A 20,304-nucleotide genomic window follows, 5' to 3' on the forward strand; every position below is an offset into this window, starting at 1 on the left:
CTTCACTTAAAATAATTGATGTTACTCACGTCCTCTCTTTAGCCAGGCAGGTGAGCTAGCATCCACACGGAGGGTTAGTTGTTTTGGCCCTAACCGTTTTTCGTGTCTTTTTGGCCACTTTCACAAGGATTTCCCCCTCTCTGTCGTCCAATGCACATCGGGGATCCGTTTTAATCCTCGTCGCCAGTCTGTTATGTTCTCTTATAACTTAACTGGTAAGTAACGACGCCTTCTTTAGTCGTAGGAATATACTTTAATAACCAGTCTAAGGAAAACAAGGCGCAGGCATATCAATGCGCGCATACACCACACTTTGTGTTCTACACTCAATAACAGAAAGTAGTGCCACAAACTATAAACTGATTTTACTAAATACATAACACCCCCATAATACAGTAATAGAAAAAACACTATACTGTAAACAAAAAATCATGACAATTGTGCATACGTGGGCTCATGGATCCCGCCGTCTGTTGGGGTCTGGCCACAGGACCTCATCAACATCGCAAGCAATGTCTTCTCCCGCTGGGCACCGGGGAAAATATCTTCTTCCATGTCAAAACCATCCATGGATTGCTGTCACCTGAATGTCGCCGCAGGCCTGTTCCATTGCCTGCAGAAGAGGCATGCAGGCATGTAGTTGGCGGTCATATACACGCCATCTCCAAGCCGAAAAAAATTCCTCTATAGGGTTTAAAAATGGTGAGTAAGGGGGCAAGTATACCACTTCAAATTGACTTTGGTTGGAGAACCAGGCCTGGACCAGAGCAGCCCGATGGAAACTGACATTATCCCATATCACCACAAACCTGGGCTGATCTGGTCTGTTCTGTACAACTATATCATGGAGAGCATCTAGAAATGTGAGTATGTGTTGGCTATTGTATGGACCTAGTATTGCATGATGGTGCAGAAGCCCTCGAAGGCATATGGCGGCACATAATGTGATGTTTCCCCCGCGCTGCCCTGGGACGTGCACAATTGCCCTTTGGCCAATTACATTACGACCCCGTCGTCTTGTTTTGCTCAGGTCGAATCCAGCTTCATCAATGAAAATGTATTCATGAGGCTGTGCAGCTCCATCCATGGCCAAGATTCTCTGAAAAAAAGGGGAACATATCACTGTACTACAGTGCTACACATACAGCACCCTCACCCCATCACACAGGTACCTGTGTAGCTCTCAGAATGGATCCATGTGGTACTGATATGGTACATATTCAGCTGCTACTGGACTTCACCAATACTCTATTGTAAATGTAAGGGACAGTTACACGTACCCGTACATATTCAGCTCGAAGTCCTTTGACCCTGTCACTGTTCCTCTCGAATGGGACTCTGTAGAGCTGCTTCATGGTGATGCTGTGTTTACCCAAGATGCGTCTGATGGTGGTGATGCTCACATGGTCTATGTTGCTGAACACTCGCCTGTCTGCAAGTATTTTCCGTCGTAGCTGGTGGAGACGGATGGCATTGTCTGCCCTCACTAGGTCCACAACAGCAAGTTCCTGCCGTTGTGTGAACAGGCGTTGGCGTCCTCCCCCAGAAGGTCTTCGAGTCATTCTAGAGAAATACAACCACATATTGTCATCGGTTTGCTTATTTTTCTTACAGTACTTCACTGTATATACTGTATCATCCACTGTACAACACTGTACTTCAATATAAGTAATCATGCTATGTTTCACAGAAACTACCACTTTGGCTGCAAAAGGAGCATTAGCACCCTGCAATACCCTGTACACTTGATATGGTAACTGTAGAACAGTACTATGAAAACCATCTGAGTAGAGTAGAAGGCAGTGAGATGAAGACAGACCTGTTTTCTAGTCGGAATGTTCGTATTACAGATGCCACTGTGAAGCGGCTTAGATGTGGGTGGACTCTCTGCCCAGCTTCCCTCATAGTCAGGCCGTGGTTGATGACATGGTCCACCAAAGTTGCTCTTATATCATCAGAAATATGGATCCGTGCATGGCCTCTTTGACCTCCTCCTCCTCTTCCTCTTGCTCTCCCTCCATCCATGCTTGCAAAGTTCTTGAAATGGCTAAACTGAGGGCTTTTTGTAGTTGGCTAATTGGTGTTCAGTTTTGCAAGTAAGTGCCTTCAGGTGTATATTTGAGTGGTTGCAATTACCCGATGTGTTTGGTATTTTGGATACATGTGTTTTCCAAATGGCACCCTGAAATTTCATTTTTGAACGAAGTGTCTTATGTATGAAATAGAGTGTAGTATGCAGGACCATGTGTGTTGCATAAAGGAGTAAGTGTGTTGCATAATTGCAACCAGAGTGCAAAGCAGCACTTTTGTTTAAGGTATGGGTACATGTGTTTGAGGTATGGTAACAAAAGCTTCAAGTTGTGTTACTTTAGCCTAAGCATGGGTTTATAGTGTTCAAGCAACGGGCAAAAACTGTAACAGTGTAGCTATAAGAGAAAATACTGTAACCTAAAAAAAAAAGCCTTGAACCTTTGAGGCAGCACATCGCAGAGCTCACAAAGACAACAGAGCAGCGAGGCATTGTGCATGCAGGTCAGAGTTTTTTCAGTCATCAAATGCTGACATATAGAGGCCTCCGGCCTCAATGGCATGTTGACGTTCAGAGCCACACTTAGCAGTCATTATTACTGCACATATCTGAAAATGTGGTCTTCACCTTGATTTCGGTTCGACATTTTGTGACTCCATTGTGGACAGTTGTGTACTACCACAGGACAGCAGCTTGTGCAGCATTGTTTTCTCTATGACTTTATTGGCCTCTGACATTATTGTGCAGAAGTTTGGTCCATTCTTCTTTACAGCGTTGCCTCAGTTCATTGAGGTTTGTGGGTATTCATTTATGGACAGCTCTCTGGACTTTGACTGGGCCATTGCAACACCTTGGTTCTTTACTTTTTCAGCCTTTCTGTTGCAGATTTGTGAAGCTGTAGCTGTCAGACAGATGGACTCAAATTGACTGTAGAATACTTTGGTATACAGTACAGAGGAGTTGATGGACTCAGTGACTGCAAGGTGCTCAGGTCCTGTGACTGCAGAATAATCCCAAATCATGACTGAGGTGTTTGTGCTGATATGCTGTGGGGGTTTTTGGTTTATTTTTCCCAATTATGGCATCGTGCCAAACATCTCCACTTTGGTTTCATCTGTACAAAGCACAGTTCAGATGCAGCTTTGCATTCAGATTCAGTTCTGTCCACATTTTAGCCAGTTATTTATTTTTTCATTAGGGTCTATCAATATGGGCACCCCATCATAGTGTTGCCCGTGGCTTATCTCTCATTATGAATATGTGAGTGTTTGCTTTTCACTGTTTGTTTTTGTGGTTAAAGCAATAATGCAAGCCAGGCTGCAGTGGGTTCTGAATATAAATGAAGTCTCACTATAAAGATGAATTAACCTTTCATTAGGCATTTAGTTAGACTGATTATCAAACTTAGCGTATATCCTCAGATGCTGCTGTGATTGACAACGGCCTGCTGGCAAGACTTTAGAAGTGCTACACTGATAAATAAAAAGTATGCTTGTTTGGAATGCAAATAACTTTTCTCGAGAATAAAACATGTTTATTGTTTAGTTGTTTGTCAGATTTGCCAGTAGCATTTGGCAGTTTTAAACTTTAATGACAAAAACTCTCGGGTATCATTCTAATTTGAAAAGATCCACTGTGTCCCATACTGTGGTACAAATAAGTTTTCTTTCATAAATGCGCTCCCAATAATGGATCCAGTAGCCTGGAGCTGCTGAGTCAAAATAAATGACAAAAATAGTGGAAATATAACTCTGATGGACAGTTCGGGTTCTGGGGTGACCTGCTGGACTTACGTTGGATTCATTGACTATTATTGCTGTCACTAATGACAATTTTTCTAATTTACCACACAGCTGCTAGTGTGGCCAGAGCAGTCTCCAGAGGACGTTACTATAGTAACCATCACCCCAGACTACCCCAGTTCACGCCACACAGGGTTGGTCAGCGGCCTCAAGAAATTCACCTGGTACTATGGCTCTACCCTCTGCTTCACAACGCCTGGAGATGGTCCCCGTAGCCCGCCCACTCTGGTGCAGACGCATGAGGACAGTGAGTATTCACACATGCACAGACACAACACATGAGCAACAGCGTGAATAAAGCCAGCAAACAACACAAAGAACTCCCCTGTGAATAATAATAAAAGTGCATTAGCTAGCTCTCCGTTCAGTCCAGCTGTTTTTATCAGTGTGATACACAGCTGTGTACACAATACCCAGCAAACACAATACACCTGCACTCACTGCTTTCTTTCAGGCTCTTAGTTGCCTTTCACTCATTTTTAATTTCTTTGTTCTTAGTTTCCCCGGACGTCTCCCGGTTCCCTTTTATTTATTTATTTTTTTCTCTACGTTGTGTCTTTCTAAAGGGAATTGACTCATATGTTTTCAGGCTTAGTGGTATTTATAGCCCACTGTTCCATGGATAAACATAATAGCTGCAACTCCCAGCTACAAGTGCACATGCACACCATCACTCCATCAAATAAACACAATAGCCTATAGGCAGGCAGACGAGCAATTATTACCAACCAGTAATTATTGAGTGGGAAAGGGATATTAGTAGCCATATGTACCGTACACACATACACACATACACAGCAGTGGCCAGTTATTGATTGGTTGCTGGGCGTGTCGGCAGGGTTAACGGTGGGTGTAATTCTTGCTTGATGATAGCTTTTTGCATCCGCCTGTGTGTGTGTTTGTGTGTGTGTGTGTGCACGAGTATGAGTGTATGAGAGTTATTGAATGTCTCAGATGAATAGCTTAATCGCTCTGCAGGGAGAAGGGGTTAGAGAGCGATTGATGAAATGAGAAATGGCAGGGTTGCACCCACCTGTGTGTGTGTGTGTATGTGTGCGTGTCTGTGTGTTGGTCAATGTGATTAGGAAGAGGCTTGTGAAGTCATAGGCCATAGGTAATATGCTGTGTACGACAGAGATGTGTGCTTGTTTGCAATCAAAAATTGCCTGATCCACATCACTGTGCGTGTGTATATGTGTGTTTTGTTTTTCAGCCCCTGGACGTGTTCGCCGTCTAAGCTTCACTGAAATCTTGGACACATCGCTCAGAGTCAGCTGGGCAGAACCTGAAGATAAGAACGGCATCATCACCGGTTAGATCTTTGCAACGTGACAGTAAAATTAAAGGAGCAAAACAAAACTGCAGATAGCCTCTAATAATTTCCCCCCTTTACCCACATTTTTGATGAGATAAGTAATCTTCTCAAATGACCAATCTAAGTGAATTTATAAAAGCATCCCCTCTCTTTATAGTTTCTTCAGTTTCCTCCACTTAGTCTCTTACTGTCCCCCATCTCTAAGAAGACGTTTGTGTGTAACTGATTCATCATCAGCTAATCCTTTCCCTTTGCAGCTTGTCTCCTCTTTTTGTCTCGAACATGCCCTCATCCCACGCCTCCCAACACCCGTGGTCTTGTTTGTGCAGCACATCGCAGAGCTCAAGGCACTTTCCCCCAGATTAATTTAGCCCTACTTCCTCCTTGGCTCTGTTAGTCAATGGGGAACACAACAAGCTGCTGTGAATTAAGCGATAACTCTACATTACACGTTTGTGTCTTTGTGTTGTTGTCCAACATTCATCCAGCACCTCCACCACAGGACCACAACCCGACAGCACAGGGAGCAGTGGCTTTCCAGTCAGCATACACACTCAGAGGAGTGAGAAAATGGGTATTCAATCAAGGTCACCTTGCACATTTACTCTTTTCTCCTCAACCTGCTTTTCATCCAGCACCTGGTGAGCAGGGAGACAGATGAGGGACCATTCACTCTCTCCGGGGCTTTACACACAAATGGCCTCACTCACACACACATTTGAAGGTGGAGTGTGATGCATGACTGCAAAGATGCGATGGGACAGACAGGATTTTGACTGGAGTTACCCCTTCTGTACTCTCCTCTCCTTTATGGCTCTGCACCTCTCATTATTTGTACGTGTGTGCGCTTTTGCACACGTGCTTGTGTGTGTACTTGTGTCTGCTTGTGTCTATATGCGCCTTTATTAACCCAGCGTGTGCGCTACACCCCGCAGGTTACATGCTGTGGTGGGAAGTGCCGAATGTGGAGTCAAGTCGCGAGGAACGCTCCTTGCCCAACTCCACCCTGCAGTACCAGCTGACCGGCCTCACCTCCACCACCGTGTACACAATACAAGTGGCTGCGCTCACTGCTGCAGGACGGGGCGTGGTCACATCCTCCACCATCTCCACCGGGGTCCCACCAGGTACAATAAATAAACGCACCGGTGCCTATGACAGCGGATGTTAAAAACTGTTTTTCATGTGTGTGTATCTGGGGGTGTGTGTGTCTGTTTGTGTGTGTGGAGCCGAGTAAATATGAGTGATGAGCTGTTGCGATGCCATTGTCTTCCCTCAGGCTGATAAGTAGCTGTTACTGTGAATCCATGAATCATCACCCACACAGCGAGCGCACACATCGACAAACACAGTCACACACAAGAGCCGGTCATTTACAGCATCTCAGAGAGTGCTTTAGTGTAAGCTGCAATTGTGTGTGTGTGTGTGTGTCTGTGTGTTCTGTGCGTTTGGACTTAGGCCAAGTTGCAATCATTATTAGCGCTGATTAACTGCAAATGGCAAAGTGGAAGAAATGCAGCAATGGAAGAGAGAGGGCAAGAGACAATCAAAGAGCAGGACTGAAGAAGGGGGAAAAAGAAGAAGATGGAGGAACATAATGAGGGAAGAACAGAAAACATGAGAAAATCCAATCTCCAAAGAGTCGAAGACCAAAGTGTCTCAGAAATGGACTCAGAGGCGGAAAGCAAAGTGTGGGAGAATGGAGAAAAAAACACAGCTCATACAGCGGGATTTTTGTCCTAACATTTTCTGATTACTAATTTATGAATAAAAGAAGAAAAAGTGAAAGCAAGATGGATACAGACAGTTCAGATTTGGAGGTTATTCATTAATTCATGAAAGCAAAAGACTGAAGGAAAGACGAAGGGCTGAATATTAGGTGGGGAAAAAGAACTAAAGAATGAGCAGCGAGAGAGCGAGAGAGGAAGAGAGAGATCCACAGAGTATAGATTCTTGTCTTGTTTATTTATTCATATATTCATGGAGTTTTGTCATTCATCTGCGCGAGGCAGCTGATATCAACATTTCCACATATAACCCTTACAAGTTTGCTGCGTGCATTTACAGAGCAGAGTTTGCTGATAGCTGTAATTTGTCTTGCGGTGCACACATGAACCGCACTGTATCCAGACTAAATGATGCCTTGTTTCCACAACGGTTGGACGGTTGTTTTGTTGTCCCGTTTCAATGAGGAATCCTCTCAGGTATTCTTCGAAATCTGTCCGATTTACGCCATTTGGCTTAACGCGTCGGCTTTACAAACGTGTATTTTGTTGTGTTCGGCAAACACGGCGCTTGCAACAGAATTGGATGGATTACAGCAGATCACGCCGTCCAGAGGTACCAAGTATTAAGCAAACACAGCCGAGAGAAGTGTTTGAAAAGAGGCTCTAAAGTGCTCGGTCTTGATTGAGTGAGATAATTTAGAAGCAAAGTGGATTGTGATGATTTTTGATTATGCCAATTTCATTAACAGAAACAAGCTGTCACATATTTTATCTGTTAGCTCCTGATTAAAACGAGCGGATTTTCAGACGCCGTCTTCCGAGCCGTTGTCATATGTGCCGCCTGCCAGACCAATGGCAGTTCAATTCAACAGCTGTCAGTGAAGAAGTCTATTCCAAGCTATAAAACGTGTGAGTGTGCGCGTGTGGCATTTGAAAGGTGGAGCTGTAAAAACCTTTAATAGGAATATTTAGTTCTGCTTGAATTGTGCATACAAAACGTATCATTATTCCTCTGTGATTTATTCAAGGTTTTAAAAAAGAAAACTCACCACAGGGAGAAAATAATAGTTGTTTTGTGGTTGTTGTCGGCCAGATTCAGCTCGGCTCTCATTCTGAGTAAGACAGAAGCAACTTTTTAGACTTTTAGTCGGCCGTGTTTTGTTGTCGCTGAACAAACTTGGGCCACATCAGTGATTTTTTATTGTCAGAGAATTTCTTTTGTGCTGTTAGATGAAATAGTTGATTTCCAATTATTCTTTCTTGCAGTTATTGATACTGTCACGCTTTGCTTTCAAGTGTGTAGCATTTGCCAGTTGGGGATGACAATTACTGTCTAATTAGCTTTGCCGAGACAAGTTATCATCACAGCCAAAAGCTTTTTAAAGTTGATGTTTCCACAGTTAATCATTGATATTTTTTGGGGGGGGAAGAGAAAATAAACAGCAAAACTGAAATCCTTTAGGTTCCAGCTACATTTTGTCAGATAAGCTCTGCAGTTCTGTACTTTGCTGATTGACTGGCTGCTGCTGGAGTGTACAGGTGGGGGTGGTCATCTCCACCAAGTCAGATTCTCACTTTTGTCATTGCCCTCCCACAATACTGTCATAAGAATTCAGCCTATTTTGACATTTAGAGACTTTATATGGGACATATTGAAACCTTCATCTTACCTCCACTGCTGTGCTGTGTCACTGTCTCACTGCATTGTGTTATTGACCTTGGAAATTTGGACTGAATTCTTCTGAGAGAGAAAAAAATGCAGAGATTCTTGTACTTTAGTTAACAACAACCTTTTTAATCATACTTTTGTATGGTCAAACATGGAAACATTAAAAGTACTGGAGGAATTTTTTTGGCTTTCGTACTTGGCAGCATGATTCATGCTTCTTTTTTTCTATCTCACATTAGCCATGTGGCAATTCTCAGACATGTTTTTGTCAGTTATGCCATTTTACATATTTGTATCTGTTTGCAGATAAAAACATTTCAGTGTTAATATATTTTTTATTCTGCTCTTATTTACAATCCAGAATCTTCAATCCTACAATCAGTCTTCTTCCATGCCGTGGACAATTCATTCATTTGTCCATGTGTCCTTTACTGTTTGGACAAAACACAGGTCTCTAACTGGATGTGTATTTATGTGGTTATCGCAGCACCTGCAGTAGGAGGTGTTTTAGTTTTCTTTCCTCAAATCTAAATCCACTGGCCACTTTATTAGTTACACCTTGTTAATACCGGTGGGTTGCCTTCAGAATAAGGTGAACTATTCCTCGGAGATTTTGGGCCATGCTGTGATAGTCTCACAAACTTTTTACAAATTTCTCAGCTCGACATTTGTAATACAAATCTCCTTTTCCACATCATCACATCTCAGGGGTACTCTGTTCAATTGAGTGTGGAGGCTATTTGAGAACAGTGAACTCATTGTTATGTTCAATAAACCAGTTTGAGATGGTTTGAGCTTTGTGACATGGTGTGTTTTCCTGCTGAAATTGCCATCAGAAGATGGGTACGCTGTGGTTAAGTGTGCCAAGAGAATATCCCCCGCCATTGCACCACCACCTGCAGCTGAAACTGTTTATACAAGCAGGATGGAGCCATGCTTTCATGTTGTTTACACCAAATTCACTTTCTGTTCAAATCCTGTTCCTTCCATTGTACACTTTTGCTGATCCAATGCAAATTGTAGCCCCAGTTTTCTGTCTGTAGCTACCAGAACGGGCACCTGGTGTGGTCTTGTTCTGCTGCAACTCGTCTGCTTTAACGTTCGTCGTGTCGTACATTCTTCTGCATACCTTGGTTGTAACAAGTGGTAACAAGTATTTTCTCTTTTTCAGACCATTCTCTTTAAACACTAGAGATCATTCTGTGGGAAAATTGCACATACCAGCCCGTCTGGCACAAACAACCATAGCATATGCAAAGCCACTTAAATCACTTTTCTTTCCTGTTCTGACGCTTGGTTGGAACTCATCAAGTAAACATCTTAACCATGTCTACATGCATAAATGCACTGAGTTGCTGCCATGTGATCGGCTGCCTAAATATTTGTTTTAATGACTAGTCGAAAAGTTATACCTAATGAAATTGCCAGTGAATATTTAAGACATCTTAAAGCCATACACAGACTTCTGTTCTCATTAAAAAGGAACATGTAATAATCTTTTTTTCCAGTAAATGTTTTACATATCTGCATGATTATCAATAATATGCAGCAGTGACAGGTATCTTGCAAGCACTATCTGCATATAGGCTAAAGCACTGTTTTTTCTGTTTTCTATCTGCAGAACTTCCTGGTGCTCCTTCAAACTTAGTCATCTCCAACATCAGCCCTCGGACCGCAACGGTGAGATTTCGACCCGGTCCTGATGGCAAGACTGCCATATCACGGTGGATAGTTGAAGGACAGGTGCGTGTGACTGTGTTTGTGTTGCATGCACACTTTTGTGGTCAGCTCTTATTGACAAATCAAGCAAAAGAGAAACTGTCTTCCATCTGATTACCTTTTCAACAGGTGGTGAAGGATGATGGAAAAGAGGAGGAGTGGAAAGTTGTGTACCAAAAAGACAACCAGCCAGATGCAGACACTCTGGAAATCCCAGACCTCACTCCTTTCACTCAGTACAGGTGAGCAGCAAACACACATATCCCACGCTACCACCTGCACACACACATATAATCAACAGCTTCCTCAAACACATCTCACTCTGCACCAGGTTCTGCTGTATTGCTGGGCTCAGGAGAAGTTAGATAAATCACACAGACACACAGAGAGACAGTTCCATCTGAGACTTTTCTGTTTGTCAGCACCTTCACAGCTGCTGCATGCAGATCCTTATTACCCTCCTGCAACTAGCCAGAGGGAAGGAGAAGGATGAGGACGGGGAGAAAAGAGGTGATCAGAAAGTGGGAAGGGCAGCAGAACACATTAAAGAGAAGACGAGACAAAGGAATTAGAGACGAGGAGAGGAGGAAATGGAGGAGGACAGCGGAGTGTCTGTAATCCCTCCTCAGGGGGAGCTTGTATTTTGTGTATGTGATCAATCGCCATTCTGAACAGCAGCAACTCTTCCCCCTCTCATTCTCTCTCGCTCTTTCCTTCTCCTTCTCTAGCTATTTGTCTGCCTATCTTCTCTATTTATCGGGCAATCTGACCATGCCTTCCTCTTGCTCTCTGTATCTCGGCCTTCATCTGTAATGGGATTGCAGTGTGTGTATGCACGCGCTGGACACTCACAGGGATTATGTTGTCACAGGCGACACCATTGGGACGTTAGATGAAGTGATGCACTTGTCAGTATTTCTTATCCCCTGCTTTAAGTCCCTCTTTACACCCTGCTCTCTATCTCCCAATACAGGGACAAAAACTCAAAGATATAGCCTCTTACACAACCTGCACGCTCCCACGGTTTATCGTTCAAAGCCACACAGAAGCACGGCTTCTTTTAGAAGTTACAAAAGTAACAAATACTCCCTAATGGCTCTGCTTTCTTATGTCACTTTTACTGACTGAATACGTGGCACCATCAGTCAACTAAACAAACTCTGGCGGAGAGTTCCAGATCAAAATACTGAAAGAAATATCATATATATATGAGATGGGACAAATTTGATCTGAGCACAGAAAACTGAAATGGTTGTTAATCTGTGCTCCATTCAGTAAGTTTTGCTTCCTCTTCAGTAAAGTTACATGTGGATGTCTGACATACATTTAAAAAATGTGCAAGTACAGTTTTTTTTGTTTGTTTTCTTGTTTTGATTTGCAGCTGTAATTTTCTGGGTATGTGTCCCCCAATATTTGGAACTTGTGCATTTGGCCCCCGTCCTCATCTCCAATAAAAGCATAAAGAAAGCAGAGGGTTTGTTTAGGACAGAAACGCTAACATTACTCAGAGAGAAATGCCCCTAACAGAAGGAGGTATCTTTCTCTCACCAATAGAGCTTTTTTATTGGCAAAATATGAATTATGAGTTCATACAACAACTGGACCTTGAGTGGTAAATGTAATTCTCTCTGACACACACTCAGTGTCCAGTGGTCTCAGTCAACCACTCAGCAGCAACTCCTCTATTGCTGTGAGCTTGCAGGCAGCTTGATAAGATTGCAGGATTGGGTCTAATATCAGGACATAAAACAATGTTTTACGAGTTTAGTGTTTTTGCAAAAAACTAAGCAAGGTAAAGTTGCCTGTCCTGGTTTTTATTCAGCTCTAAATGTACCTGATTTATCAGCAGGCTGATATTGCCACGCTGTATTAGCTATTGGCTGATATGTCAGTATCTGTATTTATAATGACTGGTTTAAAAAATAAAGAAAACAGGAGAAACACCCTTCAGCCATGTTATCAGCATTGATGTTGGATGGTTTGTCCACCAGAGGGTGTTGTACAACTTCCCTGCTAGCAACAAGTGTTTGGAATGCCACTAACACAACAACCAGCTGATCCGAATCATTCAGAGCGTAAAGGAGTCATCCCTCGCTGTATCTATAAAACAAGTTAACTTATAAAGTGTACTGTCTAAAATAAATACACAAATGTTAGAGAAATCTGTTTGTTTAGTGTAAGCTACTTTCAGCTGCTCCCTTATTCACAGGGGTTCAACACGGTAGGTTTGATTAGGTAACATTTTTACACTGGATGTCCTTACTGACACAAAGGGATTTGTGGCTCCTTCATTGGGTCAAACTAGGAATCTTTTACTTGTTTGGCAAATGTGTAAACCACTAGCCTTGGGAGCCATTCTGTTTTGTGTGCCAGAAAGAAAAATATATCAGCCGAAGTATCCAAGTATGAGACTTTCAAATCCTCTAATAACAGTACTGCTTTTGAAAATGCCATATCAGTCAGCCTCTACTGATTCCTTAAATTCTTCCCACAGCAGAGATATTTGTATGTCTGATATGTTTTCAATGAAAATTTTGAATATAACCAGAAATTTAGCTGAAGCACATCTGATTTATTAAAATCCATGACAAATCCAAGTAGCGCATGTGCAATTAACCTCCATCTCCCTCGGTGCTCCAACCTAAGCTACACATGTGGTTCCAACAAATGTGGTAAAACGAGTAGACATGCAACAGCAGTCTGGGCAGCTGGTGACCAGTGACCAGGCACACTAACAGCTCATCTGTCAGGTCACACAGCTAATAGAGGTTTAATAAGCCTGTTTTTGAAAGTCTGTATTCTTGGATCTGCATCTGCTTGATAATTTTCTGGCACCAGACAAACATGTTTGCCCAAAGAAGGAGCACAGCTGAAAGTGTGGTTATATGCTGATTAGGCAGCACAGTTCAATTTGTGTGAACCTTTTTTGGCATGAAATTTCATTTGTGCCTAAATCTGCTTAGACCACATCTTCTCACAGACACAGAGAATTATCATAGAACACAGTCAGACTCTCCAAAATCACAAAACACGTCTCTTAAATGATTTTCCACAGCACTACTACAGCACTTTGATAGCTGCGTAACTGAAAGGATTATTACATATCAATGTAATCCAGGGATTTCCAAAAAAAGTGAGAGAAACAAATGTAATTTTTCAGATGTAGTTGATCAAACTCCTGAAGTTATCTGTACTGTTCGCTGATTTAAACCACCAAGGCTTCATTCATTTTAAACCTCTTGGTATGCAGCAGGAGTGGGTCAGATCTTAATTTCATAGATTCCAAATTCCAGTTTTGTTAAGAGTATAAAAGCACAAATGTAAACAAAGGGATGCTCTGATAGTGGAGGCAGAAGCACCATTGATGGGTTTTATTGGATTATTGTATTCCCCTCTGCTCAGATCAACTGGATGGCAAAAATCAAAAACCTGCTTACTTTATGCACACGTGACGCAGTGTGAATCCTTTCATCCGCAACTTAAAAAACTCACCAGACATTACAATGTGATTTAAATAACTTGAGGTTACTCTATTCCGTAACCCCTGTTCTCTGATAACATGAGTGAGGTGTCTCACTATGGGGAACGCTCTCTCAGCGTTGTCCTCAGAAGCCTCTATATCATTACTCCAGCCAGTATTGGCTGGCAGTCGTGACGCTTGCGTCAGGGAGGGGCCACCCTCCTCCCTATAAAAGGGTGTGACGCAGCGTCACCCGCCATTCAAGATAAGCTCACCTCTTCCTCGCTTCGTGCAAGGAGGGTGATCTGGTGAGACACCTCACTCATGTTATCAGAGAACAGGGGTTACGGAATAGAGTAACCTCAAGTTCTCTTTCAAACATTCGTTTCGGTGTCTCACTATGGGGATATGCAGACTCCCGTATTGCCAGATAAGCCCATCTGAACGACTGACTGCCAATTTAGGAGGTCTCGTGGGGACCCACACTTAACACAGTGTGGGCTAGAGACGGTGCAGTGACATCCAACCTGTAAAACCTTGCAAAGGTCAAAGGTGAAGCCCAGCTCGCAGCTGCACATATCTCTTCTATAGAGACACCCCTAAAAAGGGCCCAAGAGGTTGCCATCCCTCTGGCAGAATGAGCACGAAGCCCCTCCGGGGGGGGCAGACCCGTGCTGGAATAAGCCAATTGGATCGCCTCAACAATCCAGTGGGAAATGCGTTGTTTGCTAACGGGCTTGCCAAGATGTGGTTTAGCCCAGGAAACAAACAGCTGATCCGACCTCCTGAAAACCTTCGTTCTCTCCATATAGGTACATAAAGCCCTGACTGGACAGAGAGCATGTAGGCGCTCCTGTTCAGGGGAGGAGAAAGGAGGAGGGCAAAAAGCTTCCAGCTCCAATGGGGTGCATTGAAGATAAGGGTTTTTGGGCACAAAGGCCGGATTTGGCCTGAGTGTGACTCTAGAGTTATCCCGTGTGAAGCGGGTGCACTCTTTGTGTATTGACAGCGCATGAATATCACTGACACGCTTCGCAGATGCGAGGGCCAGGAGCAATGCAGTCTTCAAAGACAGGATTTTTATTTCCACCTGGTTTAGTGGTTCAAATGGTGGCTGTGAAACTGCCCCCAGCACCAGGGATAAATCCCACGTGGGAACGAGAGGTTTAGACACTGGGTGGAGCCGTCGTGCCCCTTTCATGAAACGGCAGACTAGCGGGTGATGGCTCACCGGGCCATCTACGAAGCCCACATGGCAGGCTGAAATGGCTGCTAGATATACTTTAATTGTGGAAAAGGCCTTTCCTTTATCTAACAGTTCTTGGAGAAAGGAGAGAATTGTTGTCACAGAGCACTGAAAGGAGAGAGTGTGAGACTTTCCACACCATTCCTCAAATACCCTCCACTTGTTCTCATACAATGATCTTGTGGAGGGGGCTCTAGCACTCTGAATAGTGGCTATAACACCCTGGGGGAGTCCTGCCGTACTCAGATTCAACCTCTCACGGGCCAAGCCCACAGGGCGAGGCGCTCGGGGTGAGGGTGAAAAATCTCCCCCCTGGCTTGGGAGACTAGGTCTCGTCGGAGAGGGAGAGGCCAAGGTTCGCTCCACAAGAGTGGCATGATCTCCGCTAACCAATGGGACCTCATCCACCTTGGGGCGATCAGTATCATTGTTAGCCCTCTCTCTCTCACTCTGGTTAGAGTGGGAGAAATTAAGGCCAGTGGAGGGAACGCATAAAGCAGAGCATGTGGCCAGTTGTGAGCTAATGCGTCTACCCCTAGCGGAGCCTCCTGGTCCCTCAGGGAGAAATACAGTGGACACTGAGCGTTCTCCCTCGAGGCAAACAGATCGACCTGTGGCTGGCCAAAGCGGGTCCAGATTTGGGTCACCACATGTGGGTGCAGGGTCCAGTCCCCGTACTGCGGGTTTCCCCTGGACATTAAGTCTGCTCCCAAGTTCAGGGCTCCTGGAATGTGAGTGGCTCTCAGTGACAACAGATTGATGCTGCTCCACATGATCAGTCTGCGAGCCAGCATGTGCAAAGGACGGGAACGTAACCCGCCCTGTCTGTTGATGTATGCCACAACAGTGGTGTTGTCTGTTCTGATCAGAACATGGTGGTTTCTCAACAGGGGAAGGAAGTGTCTCAGTGCTAGAAAAGCTGCTAGCAATTCTAGCCAATTTATATGAGCACCCCTCTGTTGTGAGTCCCAGCTGCCGCTCACTGCTCTGCCCTCGTGAGTGGCACCCCAACCCGTGAGACTCGCGTCCGTGGTCACCACCTTTCTGGCTGTGACAGCTCCCAGTGACACCCCCTGAGTGAGAAATGTGGGATTTCTCCAACAGTGGAGTGCTGCAGCGCAGTCTGCTGTCACTCTGATATAGCGGTGGGTATGGCGCTTTCGATTCAGTCTCAGTGATGCAACCCATCGCTGAAATTCCCTCATATGCAGTCTGCCTAGTGGAATGACTGCCAGTGAAGACGCCATTAATCCCAGCATCTGCAGGCATTTTCTGAATGGGAGATATCTTCCCAACTGAAAAATGCCGGCATGTGATAGCATTTTTTTTACTCTGTCCACAGAGAGACACGCTCTGTACGAGGCGGAGTTTAGAGCTATTCCTATGAAAGAGATGGCCTGAGCTGGCTGCAGGACACTCTTTTGGTAGTTTATGGTGAAACCCAGAGCCATCAGATGATCCACTGTCAACCTGGTGTGCTCCCTTCCCATTATTTCTGACTCTGATAGCAGCAGCCAATCGTCTATGTATGTTGCTATGCGGATGCCCCGCCTCTTCAGTGGGGCTATGGCCGCCTCTGTGCATTTCACAAATACCCGAGGGCTCAGTGAGAGACCAAACGGCAGGACCTGGTACTCGTACATTCTGCCCTGAAACGCAAAGCGCAGGAATTTTCTGTGAGGCGGGTAAATAGGGATGTGAAAATATGCGTCCTTCAGGTCTATTGATGTAAACCAATCGCCTGGGCGCACTACATGCAGCAGAGTGGTGGTCGTCAACATCCTGAATTTGTATGACCTGAGATGCTGATTCAGAGCCCGTAGGTCCAGTATCGGACGTAGTCCCCCTCCCTTCTTGGGTACGAGAAAATACCTTGAGTAAAAGCCGCATTGGCTCTGCTCCTGGGGTATTTCTCGTACTGCCCCCTTTGATAGCAAGGTAGTTATTTCTTCTTGCAGGATCCTGGCTGATTCGCCTTTTGCAAGAGAGAAAATCACTTTGTGAAATCTGGGAGGGGTGGTTGCGAATTGCAAACGATAGCCTCGCTCTAATGTCCTCACAACCCATTCTGGCGCAGCGAGAGCTCGCCATCTCTCTATTCTTGCTGACAGCGGCCCCAAAGATAGGCGCTCCACAGTAGACGGAGCGCTGGCTCCCTCTTGTGGCGGAAACTGGTCCTTCTGACCAGACCCGACTGCGCATGCGCGAGCGGCCCGCGCTTGACCAGCGCTTATGGGGCCGGACACCACTGAGGGAATCAACCCCGGTGGTGTCTGGGTGCGTGGGGGCATTATGTTTTTCAACATATTTTCTGTGTTTTTCACACATTTTTCCCGTGCCCTTGGCAACATGCCTGGATGCAACGGGTGAGTTTTTAATAAACAGTGTGTTTTGTGAGACAGACATGCTTGATTCAGCTGAACAGCGTTTCGTCGTCTCTTTTTTGAAATCCGCTCTGTGGGATCCAACTCGAGTCCCAGGCGCTGAAAGGTGGAGGCAGAACACACTTCTCCGAACGGGCTCCGGAACTGAGCCCTGGAGTGAACTTGGAGCCCGGGCTGGTCCGGCTCCAATCTCCCCGTGGGGGATGTTAGGCAGTCCGCTTCTTCTTGCGGTCCGACTGCTTGGCTGGTGGTGGGGCACCCTGAGCAGCAGCAGGCGGGACGTGTTTCTTGGGCCAGTGGGTCTTAGGGTTCTGCGATCCTAGAGGACCCTGGGCCGCGACCTGCGGGGCTGGGCGGCGAGGGATTTTAAATGTCGGCACGCCGGCTGGACGGCTGGTGACCTGAGCGAACGTGCGGCGACCGGGTGGAGGCGCAGCCTGGGTCTTCCTAGGGAGACACAGCTGGAGGGCCTCTCCCTCTTTCTTCTTCTCCTCGCACCGTCTTTGCATGGTGGCAACGGCGGTCCCGAAAAGCCCAGCGGGGTCGATGCTTTCGTCCAGAATGTCACGTTTTTCTCTGTCCGAAAGCCCCGACAAGTTCAGCCATCTTGCCCTCTCCTGTAGGACGATGATGCTGAGGGCTCTGCCCGCCGCTTGTACTGCTGCTCTAGTGAGGTGGAGACACTGGTCCGTAACTACGCCCAGCTCTTCCCACAACTCGCTAGCATCCGGGTTCGCAGCAGCCTGGTCCTGGAGCTCCGCCGAGTAGGCTAGCAGGAGCGACGAGGCGTTCAATGCCCTCGCGGTGGTAGCCACCGATTTATACGCCTTGTCAGCCAGGGAGGACTGCAGGCGTTCGGCCTTGGAGGGCAGGGACGGACCAGATGACATGGAGAGTTTCTGGTTCGGGTGGAGATGAGAAGCCACCAGATTCTCCACTGTGGGAATTTGGTAGATGCCCTTCTCTTTCATTCCAGCGCAGTCAAACGCCGCCGCTCCCTGCACGGGGTTGGGTGACGAAAATGGCTTTTCCCAGCAGCGTGTGACCTCGTCCACGCATTCGGGGAAAAGCGGCAGTACCTGCTTAGTAGTGCGCTTTGCTTTGGGGAGCCTTTTACCCTCGTATCGTGAGGTGGAGGTCTCCGTTGTCACCGCGGGCCATGGGATTGCCAGCTTTTCAGCTGCCCGTTTTGCAACGTCAAATAGCTCCACGCCGCGGGACTGTGTGCCGGGGTTATCACAGTCGGCCCCTTGTGTCGCAGAATTCCGACCAGAGGGGGCAAAGAAAACGTCGTCATCCTCGTCCGAGACGAGATGTTCCGACGCTCCCTCAGAGGATTCGCTGAGTAGCTCGTCATTAGCCTCGAGGGAATCAAGCATAGCTTCGCAGCTGACCTCGGCATCATCCACCAGCGGGAGGACGACATCCATCTCGTCTCCCCAGCTGGTGCCTGGTGTGGCGGACTCAGTGTGCTCCATCGGTGGGCCGATTGGAGACAGCATTGGGTCCTCCTTCGACAGGCTAGCCTGGCGGGCTAGCCTTCGGCGAAGGCTTTTTAGGGTGAAGCGAGCGCAGTGTTCGCATATACCCGGTGTGGAAATAGCCGCTTGGGCGTGTTGCAGCCCGAGGCACATCACACACGCGTCATGTGTATCTGAACCTGAGATTTTGCAACCGCAGGGGCAAATTCTGGGCAGCGGTTTGCAGTCTGCCATATTAAGGAAGCTTGGTGTAGCTAGCTTGGAATGGCTGGACGGCTAACGCTGATCCCTTTTTTTTTTTTTTTTGTTTCTTCTCTCGGTCGGGTAGCTATGGTGAGCTAGTATGACCTGGCTAGTGTGGTGGCTAGCGCTTGTGCTACTTGGCTTGGTGACCGTGTGTAGCAAAGACAGTTAGCTTGATCAGCTAACTGTTGTGCTAGATGCGTGGTGGCAGCTAACACACTCTCCGACCTGGCTCTGTGGTGAAGAGCAGGCGACTCGAAACGCGAGCCGTGCTGGCGCCCGGTGACCAAGGTGTTAGCTTGCTCGTGTGGACAGTTAAGCTAGCACTCACGTTCGCAGTCAGGAGAGATGAGGTTTCTAAGAAGCGAGAAGAGGAAATTGAATGGCGGGTGACGCTGCGTCACACCCTTTTATAGGGAGGAGGGTGGCCCCTCCCTGACGCAAGCGTCACGACTGCCAGCCAATACTGGCTGGAGTAATGATATAGAGGCTTCTGAGGACAACGCTGAGAGAGCGTTCCCCATAGTGAGACACCGAAACGAATGTTTGAAAGAGAACCACATTTTTCCCCTCTGTTGGATAAAGACTGATACTTTTGACACAGACCTGCTCGTGTTTATTGGTCTTTAATGTGCACTCACCAGCCACTTTATTAGGTCCTTCTGTTCAGCTACCCCATAATTGTCACGGTATGGCATGGCACACCGTGGAAGGAGTGGGGAAGGAGGACCCAGGCGCGGTGCTCTATGTACAAACAGTGTTTATTTACAGAGTGAAAACAACGTAACAATAAATCCCCGTGTTCTCCCAGACTCCCGTGTCGTGTCTCCCGTGAATAGTCCGTGTGCTCGCTGCTCTCCGTGCCTTCCACGCTCTTCCTGCGGGAAACAATAGCGCAGCTGTCAGGACACTCAGAAATGGCAGGCATACACTTTCTGACTAAACTTAGACAGGGTGACTAACGTGGAGTCTCATGCAATGATCCCGCGTCGGTGGGAGCTCCAAGACTCTCTTAAGTAGCTCCCCCGACGAGGCCTGATCAGCAGCAGGTGTGTGGCTTCGGGTGTGGCCAGTCCCCTTGCAGGGCCACACCCTCCAGGCCTGACGCCGCCTATAAACAAGTGCTCAGCCACCCACACACACACATATACACAAGCACAGGGAAGGGGGAGCAACACCAAAATACACAACAATAATAATAATAATATTAATAATAATAATAATAATAA

General features: G+C 46.2%; 1 protein-coding gene and 1 long non-coding RNA gene across 5 annotated transcripts in view; one reads left to right on the forward strand and one right to left on the reverse strand.

The window, feature by feature from the left end:
- Positions 1–20,304, forward strand: part of LOC309709152 (protein sidekick-1-like) — a 302,493-nt gene that overhangs the window by 234,944 nt on the left and 47,245 nt on the right. For all 4 annotated transcript variants that reach the window (XM_082537647.1, XM_082537650.1, XM_082537648.1 and 1 more), the window contains 5 exons: positions 3,883–4,078; positions 5,045–5,143; positions 6,082–6,273; positions 10,164–10,285; positions 10,391–10,503. In XM_082537647.1, the coding sequence (XP_082393773.1) occupies positions 3,883–4,078; positions 5,045–5,143; positions 6,082–6,273; positions 10,164–10,285; positions 10,391–10,503 (722 nt within the window). The remainder of the gene's footprint in view (positions 1–3,882; positions 4,079–5,044; positions 5,144–6,081; positions 6,274–10,163; positions 10,286–10,390; positions 10,504–20,304) is intronic.
- LOC309709159 lies at positions 566–1,900 on the reverse strand. Its single transcript, XR_014277443.1, has 3 exons — positions 1,820–1,900; positions 1,281–1,563; positions 566–1,099 (listed from the first exon to the last, which is right to left on the reverse strand). It is a non-coding gene; the product is annotated as an uncharacterized lncRNA (long non-coding RNA).

The sequence above is a fragment of the Aulonocara stuartgranti genome (assembly GCF_965226115.1).
Source record: "Aulonocara stuartgranti genome assembly, chromosome: 6".
NCBI lineage: Eukaryota > Metazoa > Chordata > Actinopteri > Cichliformes > Cichlidae > Aulonocara > Aulonocara stuartgranti.